Source organism: Notechis scutatus, chromosome 10, assembly GCF_049901735.1.
Source record: "Notechis scutatus isolate UNSWTSFEM ecotype Mainland chromosome 10, rNotScu1.2, whole genome shotgun sequence".
Classification (NCBI taxonomy): domain Eukaryota; kingdom Metazoa; phylum Chordata; class Lepidosauria; order Squamata; family Elapidae; genus Notechis; species Notechis scutatus.
In genome coordinates this window covers 4,875,796-4,889,077 of record NC_142018.1, presented here as the reverse complement: position 1 = coordinate 4,889,077, position 13,282 = coordinate 4,875,796, and the positions used below count along the sequence as shown (strand labels likewise).

Sequence of the window (13,282 nt, the reverse complement as noted above, 5' to 3'; positions counted from 1 at the left end):
GAAAGGGTTTCATGCTGCATCTTTTCAGTTCATTCATAGTTTTGAAAGGGGAGCTTTTGGACCTGCAAGTTTAATGGCAAGAAATGGATTCTGCTTTATTAAAGGCCTGTTTCAAAGTGTTTCCTATGAAATTAGGAATTGCAGATGCTCTTATCGTTAACAGCGAAGAATATTCCCTCTATACTACTTTTATTTTACTCTTTAATTTTACTACCTCTCGTTCTCTCATCTCCCTTTGCAGTTTGGCTCTTGGACAAATCAATTTTTAAAAAAAAATTGAAGCAATACTAGGAAATTTAAAGGGAGATGTGGCATAGCAGTAGGAAATCTGAGATATACGTCAATGGAGGACTGTTTTGTTGATTTTCTAAGGACCTTTCATTTTGTGTTTCAAGCTTTGTTTATATACTAACATAAGCAGCATTTTTATTTTTTATTTTCCTTGTGTTAACTTGTGGTCAAAACAATGCACCAAACAAAACATAACTGAGAATGGCAGGAAGAGTTGAGGGAGATTCTGCCCTTCCTTCCCCAAATGACTAAATCAATCAGGCCTTTTAGTTCTTGATCAAGTTGTGTGATGGAAAACGTTTGCTGTGTTGACTTCACTTTTGCTGCTGCTGCTGCTGCTGCTTAATAGACCAGTATAGTTAGTATTAAAATACAGACTGCACCTGCTCTTTATAATAAATGTGCTTTAGGGAGTAGCGGGAGCCTTTCAACATTTTGATAAGTTGCAGACGAACCATTTACTACATGGAAGATTGCTGTAAGAATGCTGGATAATAGCAGATTATTAGAGTTTGGTCTAGTGTCTTATCTGCTGGTGGTGGAATTCTCCCTTCACAGGTTGTAGTCTTTTCTTTCCCCAAAATTTACATTTGGAGACCCATCAGTGTAAATACGAGCAGTGCCCTGTGTTGTTAAGTGAATCACTGCAGTTATTTAAGTTGGTAACATGGTTGTTAAGTGAAACTGGCCTCCTCCATTGACTTTGCTTGTCAGAAGGTCGCAATCACGTGACCCCAGGATACTGGAACCGTCATAAATAGGAACCAGTTGCCAAGCGTCTGAATTTTGATCACGTGACCGTGGGGATGCTGCAACGTGCTGTTGTAGCTTTGAACGGTCACTAAATGAACCCTTATAAGTTGAGGACTACCTATGCCCATTTCACGTGTCTTTGTCTTTCCTCTGTCTTGTCTTCCAGGGCGCCAATGCCTCGGCTTTGGAGAAAGAAATTGGTCCGGATCAATTTCCTATAAATGAACATTACTTCGGCTTGGTGAATGTAAGTGGCTCTTTTGTGCTTCTTGGGGAGTTGTCTGATCGTTGTGTTGTCTTTTGTCATCCCTGGATTCGGAACCGAACACCCCGGAGTACCCCCTTGAGTTGACTACTCCAGGAGCCAGTTTGTATCCCGAGCCTTGGAAAGTCTGCTTAATACAAATCGACCTTTACAAAGTGAAGTAAAAGCAAGAGTTAAAACATTGGCCATTTGTTTGCTTGAGGAAGTTTCTGAATTGGTCCGATTTGTTAGGAAGCAGCAGCAGAAGCGTGTTTCCAGCCAGCCTGAGATACAAACCCGAGAGCACAGAGAAGGGGGGGGGGCTGGCCCAGAAAAAGCTACCTTCCTACCCTGCAGCCCCCCCCTTTTAAAAACAAAAACTACAAACCTTTGGGCCCCAGAGTTTGCAAGTGTTTGCTCGTTGTGAGAGCTTAAACCTGCCCTAGTCCTATGAAAGTAAACCTTAGGCTTGACCCAGGAATGGTCAGCTTTGAGCTTGTATCTGAAAGCTGAATCAAACTCCTGGATGTGTTGATGGGAGCATCCCAGGAGAGGAGAATTCCATGGGACACAGCCAAGAGGGAGGTTCAGAAACAGCATGGAGGGAATCGTAATAGGCACAGAAGTCCTGAGATGCCGAAACACATCGGTCAGGTCAAAAGTCCATGGCACTTCTCCCTGCATGGAAGCAAAATTGCAGAAGGCTCTACAATGACCCCGGTAAAGCTACAATCAAAGGCCTTTCAACTTGACTCAGTTTGCTGCTTTGAGGCAAGAGGTTCACACTTCTGCTTCAGGGGTGATTGGATGGAAGATTACTTGAACCAAAGCACCCTCTCAAAGCTTTCCACAGCCTGGGGTTGAATAACACACAGCTCCCAATACATTGTTTTCAATAGGCAAATATTAGTTTTATTTATCCTGAGAGTCTTGATGTGGATGGAGGGAGCTGTTGCAGGGAGGAGGAGGAGGAGGAAGAGGAGGAGGATGTACTCTGAATGTCAAATGATTTCTCCCAGGGGTGATCATCCCTTCAGATTCTCTTTTCTTTCTCTGAAATGAAGCAACTTTCAAATGTGACAGATGCAAACATCTGCTTTCAGCTTTGTAAACAGGAAGTATGTAGACACTGTCTTAACTCATCCCTTGGGCATTTTTCTCCTAAAAGTGCTGGTCCCTTCTCTAAATATTCTTGATCTGAGCTGACTCCGGAAAGAACCTCCTCTAACTCTCCTTGGCATCCCATCAGAGTTCTGGCTGCTGCCGGGCTCCGTGCATAAACCTCGCTCTGGTCACAAACAGCGCCCTCGCCCGGAGCACCACCTACCCATCCCTGACAGTTGTCACAGCATAGCAACAGATTCCTCTGGAGCAGAGGGGTCCAACCTTGGCTACTTTAAGACTTGCGGACTTCAACTCCCAGAGTTCCTCAGCCGGCAAAGTCTTAAAAGTGGCCAAGGTTGGAGACCCCTGCTCTGCAGTGACGAGCAACAGGACACGGTTCCCCTCCATAATTAATTAACATTGCCGGCTTGTGAAACGAGTGGGAGGGTGGGCCAAGTGGCATTGCAGAGCTTTTTAAAAGTCGGGGTCAGCTCCCTTCACTGAGGGTCAATCAAGAAAATACTTCATGCCTCTTGTGGTGAAGGGCAGCTGTGGGACAGTTCATGGTTGAGGAAGTCCTGACAAAGCCCCCCCAGACCAGCCTACAAGGCTTGCAACCCCAAGGCGGCGGTTGCAGAGGGAATGCCTTTGGAACTTCTCATGCTCCCTGCGGCTCTTGAACCCTCAAAAAAGATGGTCTTTCCCTCAAATGTCTTTTTTGGGAGAATATTGTGTGCAACACCTTCATCTTTTATGCTTATTTTGCCAGCCTCCCCCTAATCATCTTCCTTGCCAGCTAAAGTTAGAAGGCATCTTGGAGGCCGCCTGGTCCAATTCCCTGCTTGAGCAGGAGATACTCTACTAGGCGGGTCCAACCTTGACGATTTTAAGACTTGTGGACGTCACCTCCCAGAATTTTGGGAATTAACATCCATAAGTCTTAAATTGTTTACAAATTGTCTGTAACTAGACACAAGGACAGTTTTCCTCCGAATGCCATCGCTCTGCTAAAGAATTAATTCCCATAACTCTGTCAAACTATTTACTAAGACTGTATTACTCTTATTCTTCTCATCCTGCCTATTACCTATCTCCTCCTCCCTCTTATGACTATAACCTTGTTGCTGGTATCTCTACGATTTATATTGTTTTGTTTCCTAGTATGATTTGATTGCTTATTTAGTAACCTATGACTATCAGTAAGTGTGGTGTCTTTTGATTCATGACGAATGTATTTTTTTTTCTTTTTATGTACACTGAAAGCTTCTGCACCAGACAAATTCCTTGTGTGTCCAATCATACTTGGCCAATAAAGAATTCAATTCGATTCTACTCTACTCTACTCTACTCTACTCTACTCTACTCTACTCTACTCTACTCTACTCTACTCTTATTCCATATTCCATATTCCATATTCCATATTCCTATTCTATTCTGTTCTGTTCTGTTCTGTTCCTATTTTCTATTCGATTCTAAGTCTTAAAGCTGCCAAGGTTGGAAACCCCTGTGCTGCTATACTCTTGGTTTCCTTAGTTCTCTTTCGCCTGCAGTTGCCGTGGCACACAGACAGGACCCCCTTAGTGACTTTCCTTTTTCCCTCCTCCCAGTTTGGAAACACCTGCTACTGTAACTCCGTCCTGCAGGCCCTTTACTTCTGTCGTCCATTTCGGGAAAAAGTGTTGGCCTACAAAGTCCAGGCCCGCAAAAAGGAGACCCTCCTGACCTGCTTGTCGGACCTCTTCAACAGCATTGCCACCCAGAAGAAGAAAGTGGGGGTCATCCCCCCCAAGAAGTTCATTTCCCGGCTGAGGAAAGAAAACGGTAAGGGAGCCTCTCGCTTCCTGGGAGACGGAGGAGGCCTGAGAGCTCACGAGGGGCCGGTTTGGGTGGACTGGGAGCCGTTGGGCTCGGAGGGCCCTCAGAAGCACCTGGCTCGGAACGGGGGGTTTGTGGGGACAGAGGAAGCCCCCTCCTGCAGGCAATCCTCGACTCACAGCTGTTGGTTTGGCGACCGTTGTCACTAAACCTGTGTCGGACGACTGTTTTCCACGCTTACGACCATGGCAGCCCCCCCCCAAAGTCACCTGATCAAACTCCAGGCCCTTCAGGCAACTGATACTTACGATGGCTGCAATGTCCCAGGGGGGTCACTTGATCCCCTTTTGCGACCTTCTGACAATCAAAAGTCAATGGGGAAGAGCCAGATCCACTTAACAACCGGGTTACTAACTTAACCAGTGATCCACTTAACAACTGGGGCAAGAAAGGTCACAAAATGGGGCAAAACTCACTGAACTGTCTCGCTCAGCAACAGAAATTTTGGGCTCAGTTATGGTCATAAGTGGAGGACCACCTGTACTGGGGTAATCAGCATGATGCACGGACACACCTCTCCATTAAGCTTCCTGCCCCACTTAGCCTTTAAAAAAGAAATCCTGTTAATTTAAGAATCAAGCTACTTGCAAACAGCCAATCACCATATTGACCCATATCCAAATCCCCTCCTCTACAAACACAGGTGATAGAGGGCATCCAGGTTCAACGTCTGATTAAAGAATTTGTTTGTTTGTCAAACATGTACAAGATAACAAGTGTAGGTATGAATGTAAACAAGAACAAAGGGAGTAAATACAGATAAATGGGGACAGTGAGACAGGGACGGTAGGCACGCCGGTGCACTTATGCACGCCCCCTTTAAGGACCTCTTAGGAATGCGGTGAGGTCCACGGTAGGCAGTTTGAGGTTGAAGCTGCGAGGGGTTGAGGCTGTAACAACAAGAGCCGGGCAGGGCGTTCCAGGCGTTGACCCCTCTGTGGCTGAAGTCCTATTTTCTGCAGTCGAGTTTGTAGTGGTTTACCTTGACTTTGTATCGGTTATTTGCCCGGGTGTTATTGCGATTGAGGCTGAAGAAGTGGTTGACAGGCAAGAAGTTTTAGCAGACAATTGTGTGTACTATGCTTAGATCGGACTGCATAAGAATAAAAGTGAAAAATTAAATAATAATAAAATAATAAAAAGAAGAATATCCTTTAACTGACTAGGCCAACATTGAGAACTAGTTAGCAAGTAAATCAGACTCTCGTGGTAATCGCTTTGTAACTCTGCCCATCATTGTGTTGTCCTTTGCCCTTAACTACAGCCATTCATTTTAGTGACCGTTCAAAGTTACAACGGCGCTGAAAAAAAACTGACTTACGATCCTTACAACCGTTGGAGCATCCCCAGGGTCACATGATCAGAAATAGCGTGCTTGGCAACTGGCATGTCCTTCTAATTGTCCCAGAGTGATGTGATCATTTGCCTCAGAGTGGTATTATATTCATGTTGCAAATATGTTCCCATCTCCTTTTTAAAAACCTATTTTTACTACGCACTTTTGCTCAGTTTTAATAAAAGCATACCCTGTTGCTTTCTGTCCTGGTATCTGAAATTCTGTAATGATTTCAACCATACTACGCCGGCAGTCTAATATCTTAATTCCTCTGCTCTTTTTGTTGTTGTTGTGTGCCTTCTTGCTACCAGAGCTGTTTGACAACTATATGCAGCAGGACGCACACGAATTCCTGAACTATCTGTTGAACACAATTGCGGACTTGCTGCAAGAAGAAAAGAAGCAGGAAAAACAGAATGGAAAACTCCAGAATGGAAGCATTGAGAGTGATGAAGGGGAGAAGACCGAGCTTACGTGGGTCCATGAAATCTTCCAGGGAACACTAACAAACGAAACTCGCTGTTTAAACTGTGAAGCTGTAGGTGGCTCTTTACTTTCTCTGAAATTCCCACTTAACGGTGCTCTTTCCCAAGATGGTTGCCTGTGTTTCCCCCCCCCCCCCCCATCTTCTTACTGTCCGTATATAAACAGATGAACTGTCATCTCCTTCTGGTTGCTAAACCTGCATTTAGCTAGAAGAGGGGCCTCTAAGTTTAGCAACTTTAAGACTTGTGGACTTCTAGTCTCAGAATTTGGGGACTGGAAGTCCACAAGATGCCAAATTTGGAGACCCTTGAGCTAGAAAAACGTTTCTCGGTTTTGGTAACAAAGATGTGTGGACTTCAGCACTCACAATGTTTTCTGCCACAACTGGCTTGGTCTGCTTTCAAGAAGCTTGTAGGAGGGTGTGAAGTTCATAACTTTGCCCCACTCTTATCTCAGTTCTTGTTCTGGCCTCTTTGAGACTCTCTGAGCTTGGCTGTTTGCTTCTGTTGCTTTATTTACAATAATCCATTCTTCCTAGGCCTTATATCTATTTTTTAGCCACTCATACCATTTATCCCATATTGCGTAATATTCGGAATCCTCTTTGTCTTTCATTTCCAATGTGAGCTTATCCATTTCCGTGCATTCTAATACTTTTTGTATGACTAAATCTTCTGAAGGGATATTAGCTCCTTTCCAAAATTAATAAACTTGCTAATGTTTCATTGCCCAAGTAGGAAACGTCATCAGGGCCAGGCAGTTTGGGGTTTGCTCTCTCTTTCTATGCAGTAGCTTGCCCTGCCAATGACGAGAGGTGGTGCAGTTTTCTCCTTGGTGGTTCCTTGATTAGGGTAGTTCTTGTCTCCTTGAAGTAGTTGCCCTGTTACATTCTTCGGTCTAAAGGTCCCGATTTGAGCACATCAGTACTTTGGACCTGGGTCTGAAGCTTTGGGGTGGCCACAAGACTGGTTTGCATCTTCTGAAAGAAACCAAGTGTCCTGGTCTTGCATGGTCAGTTGAGTAAAGGAAGCGCTCACAGTGTGCCCATCTGTGATGACCCAAAGGGGCGCGGCACAAAGGCAACACAGTCAGATAAGAAGTAAGAGTCCCTTTATTATCTCCAACTTTGCCCCCAATGTCCAGGTTACCTTCTGGCTGGAGAAAAATTCTCCCTGGAACAGCCTTTAACTGTAGAAAATTCAGTCCAAAACAAGGTACATACAAACTGTAACCAAAAATCCAAACCAAGCTGAAGTAATTAACTTGACAAGGCAGGAAAAGGAATTTCAGACTTGAAGGCACAGCAAAATTCACATGGATGGGAAGATGCCAGGAACACAGATAAGCCATGACAACACAGGATAAAGTCACGTTTGCTCCCGGCAGCTGCCGCACGCAGCCTGCCTTCCTTATCAACTGTCTTCCCAGCTGTGGCTAATGAAGGGAATCAGGGCCCTTTCCTCCCCGGTAAGCCACACAACCCTCGTTGCTCCCTTCCTCCCTGCATGCCCTAGGATAAAGAGGGGGTGGGTCTGGATCTTCTACTGAATTCCCTCTCCCTTGCTCTACCTCTCCCCTGCTCTGCCCAGTCAGACTTTACCCTTCCCCAGTTTCATCCACAGCCAACCGGGCCACACTCCCATTCCCTGTCAGCTGCTCAGCTTCCCCCTCCCAGTCAGATTCCGACAGGGGCATGACACCATCCCTCCTCCGAAGAACTTTTTCATCTGTGGATTTGAAGTGCAGGTAGTCCTCAACTTAGGACCACAATTGAGTCCAAAATTTACGTTGCGAAGGGAGAAATTTGTTAAGTGAGTTTTGCCCCATTTGATGACTTTCCTTGCCACATTAAGCGAATCATTGCAGTTGTTATTAAATTAATAACCCGGTTTGTTAAGGGAACCTCGCTTCCCCCTTGGCTTGTCAGATGATGTGGCAAATGATGCTCGTATGATCCTGGGACACTGCAACCATCGTAAATGTGGGTCACCTGTCAAGCATCTGAATGTAAATCACGTGACCATGGGGAAGCTGCAATGGACATAAGTCTGAAAAATGGTCACAAGTCACTTTTTCCAGTGCCGTTGTAACTTTGAACTGTTGTAAGTTGAGGACTACCTGCTTTGCACATGTCTACACTGAGTCCATCCAAAATGTTCTGCTGTTTGTTCTGCTAAACCAGAGGTCTCCAAACTTGGCAACCCCAAGACTTGTGTAAATTGGGACAAAATTCACTTAATAACTATCTCGCTTAGCAACAGAAATTGTGGTCCAGGGCTGCCTGTGATGAAGGCACGCCTGAAACCCACATTCCTAGCAGTAAATGTTGGGAATGTGACTGGCTCAGGGCCTTTCATTGAGATCGGTTTAGCAGAGAACAATGCTAGGAATGAGATGCTGCACAGTTGTACATCCTTCATTCTATTTCTTAAAGTTGTAAAATCTGCCTTTTTTTCTTTTTAACCTCTTCAAGGTGAGCAGCAAAGATGAAGATTTTCTGGACCTGTCGGTTGACGTGGAACAAAATACATCAATCACACATTGCCTGAGGTACAACGTTTCAACAAAAACAGAAAAGGCAGCCAGATAAAACAGAAGGAAACTCTAGTTTAGGGGTCTCCAACCTTGGCCACTTTAAGACTTGTGGACTTCAACTCCCAGAATTCTGGGAGTTGAAGTCCACAAGTCTTAAAGTGGCCAAGGTTGGCTGAGGAATTCTGGGAGTTGAAGTCCACAAGTCTTAAAGTGGCCAAGGTTGGCTGAGGAATTCTGGGAGTTGAAGTCCACAAGTCTTAAAGTGGCCAAAGTTGGCTGAGGAATTTGGAGTTGAAGTCCACAAGTCTTAAAGTGGCTAAAGTTGGAAACCCATGCTCTATTCAACCTCAGGACACCGAAGCCAACACTTATACATGAAATAGCTTCCTCGAGGGTTATTTATTTTTATTTAACTGTGCGCATTCTGCCTTTTTATAAGGCTTCTAACAGAGTTTCCGGGAGAATTATTTGCTTGCTTTGGCCACCATACGAATGCAAATCCCTGCATTACTGTGCCATTGTAGATCCAGTTGGCTGATGTGATACACACAATAAATTAGCAGCAGCAATTACTTGATCGGAACTGATGTCAGCCACAAAAAGGGCCCCAGTCCAATAAAGCCCTCAGAAGTGGCTTCTCTGAGTCATTTGGGGATGGGGCCTAAAGGAGACGGAGGAAAAAATAGAATAAGGATGAGCTTCAACCATTACTGTCCGTTTTGTGGTGCTGGGTGACATTTGCATTTCCCACTGCAAACACAGGCATTTTTGTCCTGTGGGGCAGCTCTGTACAGATGGCCCAGAGAAAATCTGTTCAGTGCTGGGAAACCTGATGATTATAACTTCTGTTCCAACCTGTTCCCCTTTGCAGAGGGTTCAGTAACACCGAGACGCTGTGCAGCGAGTACAAGTACTACTGTGAACAGTGCCGCAGTAAACAGGAAGCGCAGAAGAGGTGAGGCTAAGATGCAGTTTTTATTCCGTACCTGGGGGCCACCAAGGGCTTCGCTTCTTGATACGTTTACAACAGACCTGCCTGGCAGGTAGACTGTGCTGAGAAAGAAGTAGTGGGCTCTAATCAACTCCCCCACTTTATAGTTGAAAAGGATCTTTCTGTCGTTTATGAAAGACGCATTTCTAATGAACTTGTGGTTTGTGGTTTCGATGACAAGACAGATTATAGAAACAGGAGTAATATGATGGAACTTTGGAGAAAGGCTGAAATATTTTATTTATAACTGTTGTGAAGAATTTTAGAAGCCACTCCTTTGTATTTTTTTCTTTCTGTTACTTTTCTTCAGCTTTTTTCTTACCTTGCAGTTTATGTTCTTTCTTTTTCCTTCCTTCCTTCCTTCCTTCCTTCCTTCCTTCCTTCCTTCCTTCCTTCCTTCCTTCCTTCCTTCCTTCCTTCCTTCCTTCCTTCCTTCCTTCCTTATAACCACCCAACTCATACATTCTTGTTGTATCTTTTGTAATAAAAATATATAGAGAGAAAATGAGACATTTGTTATAGTTTATTGAAGTGTGTTCAAAAGCATCTGGCCTAATCTCAAAATGTGAAGAACGGCCAAATGAGTTTCCACAGGAGAAGGAAAAGGTAGCTAAATAATTTTCCCTGCTCCTGCTCCTCATAATTCTGTTCATTTTTTTTTATTTTGCACGATTAACTCTGCAGACGTAAAGATAACATTAGTATCACTCATGACCATAATTCTAATTTTTTTTCCTTGCTCTTTTCCTGAAGCAACTCATCTGCAATCCTTACTGTAGTTCAAAGGTTGATTTCTCCTTCCAGGGGGGGCTTCAGTAATTCTGGGGCTATAGTGGGCCGAGGAGCTTTTCAGAGCAGTGACATCCGCCTGTTCTTGGAGCCTGAATAAACGTGCAAATTTCAGGGGGTCAAACCGTGAAATTAATCCCACCAGATAAAGAGACAAACAGAGGAGGGTCATAAATTCTGTACAACAGGACCAGGTGGTATTTCTGGTAGAATTTGACTCTTGTTGGCTCCAAACTTCGACGTTTCTTGATGAAGAAGGGGGGGAGGGGGAACAAGAGGCCCCCTAGTTTGATCTAGTAGTTAGACACCAAACTAGAAATCGGGAGACTGTGAGTTCTAGTTCCACCTTAGCACATAAAACTCGGCTGGGTTAGTTTGGCCCAATCCTTCTCACCCCGCCTTGCCGGCTGGGTGATTGTAGCCAGCCCCTCTCAATCAGCCCCAACCCACCTCACAGGGTTGTTGTTGTGGGGAAAATAGGAGGAGGAAGGAGCATTACGTATGCTTGATACCTTGAGCTGTTTATAAAAAATAATAAAGGCAGGATTGTAAAAATCTAGTTAATAAATAAATGCATTTTTTTTCTGATTTCTTTGTCGATTTGAGTCAGAATTAATAGCTGCCTTGCATTCAGCTCTTGCTTAGCGCTCAACTCATCCCTTTGCCACGTGATCCAGGAAATCTGCTTCAAATCTTGCCTGTCTTGTGTGTGTGTGTGTGTCTGTGTCAAAAATAGGTAGTCCTCGATTTACAACAGTTCATTTAGTGACAGTTCAAAGTTACAACGGCACTGAAAAAAAGTGACTTATGATCATTTTTCACACTTACCACCTTTGTGACTTTTGATCATGTGATCAAAATTCAGATACTTAGCAATTGGTTCATACTTAAGACGGTCGCAGTGTCCCAAAGGTCATGTGACCCCATTTGGCGACCTTCTGATAAGCGAAGTCAATGGGGAAGCCAGGTTTGCTTAGCAACCGGGTTGCTGACTTATGAACTGTAGTGATTCACTTAACAACAGAGGCAAGAAAGGTCGCAAAACGGGGCAAAATTCACTTTTAACACATGTCTCACTTAACAGAATTTTTGGGCTCAGTTCTGTTTGTAAGTGGAGGACTACCGGTATTTTATTCACGGGGGGGTATTTTTTTCCAACCTTCATCAACACTCTCGGTGGAATTGAGCATGGTTTTGTTAAGAACTGCTTTTGTTTTCTCCTTTTCTCCTTCGATCCTGCGTTGCTGATCCAGGATGCGAGTGAAAAAGCTGCCCATGATTCTCGCTCTGCACTTGAAAAGGTTCAAGTACATGGACCAGCTACACCGATACACCAAGCTTTCCTACCGCGTGGTCTTTCCTCTAGAGCTTCGGCTCTTCAACACATCAGGAGATGCTACAAACCCAGACCGGATGTATGATCTCGTGGCTGTGGTGGTGCACTGCGGCAGGTAAATAACCCCCCCCCCCCAAAAATCATGGGTGTTACTAATCAAAGAGAAGATTTGCTCTGGGGTCCTCGTTGCTGCCTGAGCTTGGTGGTTTTCTTGCAGATGTTTCCTGACCCAACTGGAGCCATCAGTAAACAGCCCAGTCATGTAACTGGACAGCGAATCTAGCACTGAGGATGTTACCTAGTTAGGGTCATGAAACAAGCAGGCTCAGAGAGCACCAAGGACCCCTCCTGTCACACCCAAGCTACAAATATTAAGAGATGCAAAGAGGAGAGGAGGAGAAAACGAGAAGGAGAACAGCTGCAGGGTCCTTGGTCTTCTCTGAACTTGGTGGTTTTCTTGCAGATGTTTCCTGACCCAACTGGAGCCATCAGTAAACAGCCCAGTCATGTAACTGGACAGCGAATCTAGCACTGAGGATGTTACCTAGTTAGGGTCATGAAACAAGCAGGCTCAGAGAGCACCAAGGACCCCTCCTGTCACACCCAAGCTACAAATATTAAGAGATGCAAGAGAGAGAGGAGGAGAAACGAGAAGGAGAACAGCTGCAGGGTCCTTGGTCTTCTCTGAACTTGGTGGTTTTCTTGCAGACTTTTCATGACCCAGCTAGGTAACGTCCTCAGTGCTAGTAGGAAGTGGGGTTTGCAGTGTGGAGGAGAAGGAGAGGAGGAGAAAACGAGAAGGAGAACAGCTGCAGGGTCCTTGGTCTTCTCTGAACTTGGTGGTTTTCTTGCAGACTTTTCATGACCCAGCTAGGTAACGTCCTCAGTGCTAGTAGGAAGTGGGGTTTGCAGTGTGGAGGAAGATGTGTGGAGGTCCATGTTGCTCTCCGAGCTTGGCTTCCTTGCAAATGTTTCATTGTCCAATTAATGTGAGGATTAACACTGATAATATTAACCTCGTCGGCAGTGGAAACACCTGCAAGAAAACCTCCAACTCAGAGAGCACCAAGTCACAGGTAAGTTACAGACCCCTGGTGTTTCCTGAGTTGCAGGTGAACTTCAGGGAGACAACCCCCTCCCCACAAAGCTTGAACCTAAGGACAGGTTTGGGTTAGCGCTCCCCATTTGGGGAATCCAGATGCAACGGTGACTGCATGCAATTCCCGACAGGGTTATGATTTGTCTCTCGTCTCTTCCCCCCACCTCCTCAACTTTCCCCTTCTGCTTGAGAATATTCTAAGCCAGGGGTCTCCAACCTTGGCCACTTTAAGCCTGGCGGACTTCAACTCCCAGAATTCCCCAGCCAGCTTTGCTGGCTGGGGAATTCTGGGAATTGAAGTCCGCCAGGCTTAAAGTGGCCAAGGTGGAGACCCTGTTCTAAGCTAAAGTTGTTCTCAATCAGCTGTTGATTGTTCTTAGCAGATCCCCTCTGACCCTGAATCTCACGGCCTCTTACCTGATCCCTCATTGCACTGAAAAAAA

General features: G+C 45.0%; 1 protein-coding gene across 3 annotated transcripts in view; it reads left to right on the top strand.

Annotated features, from left to right (window-relative positions):
• Positions 1-13,282, top strand: part of LOC113431220 (ubiquitin carboxyl-terminal hydrolase 12-like) — a 61,363-nt gene that overhangs the window by 16,006 nt on the left and 32,075 nt on the right. For all 3 annotated transcript variants that reach the window (XM_087971986.1, XM_087971984.1, XM_087971985.1), the window contains exons 2-7: positions 1,211-1,291; positions 4,000-4,213; positions 5,915-6,141; positions 8,563-8,639; positions 9,496-9,579; positions 11,658-11,855. In XM_087971986.1, the coding sequence (XP_087828112.1) occupies positions 1,211-1,291; positions 4,000-4,213; positions 5,915-6,141; positions 8,563-8,639; positions 9,496-9,579; positions 11,658-11,855 (881 nt within the window). The remainder of the gene's footprint in view (positions 1-1,210; positions 1,292-3,999; positions 4,214-5,914; positions 6,142-8,562; positions 8,640-9,495; positions 9,580-11,657; positions 11,856-13,282) is intronic.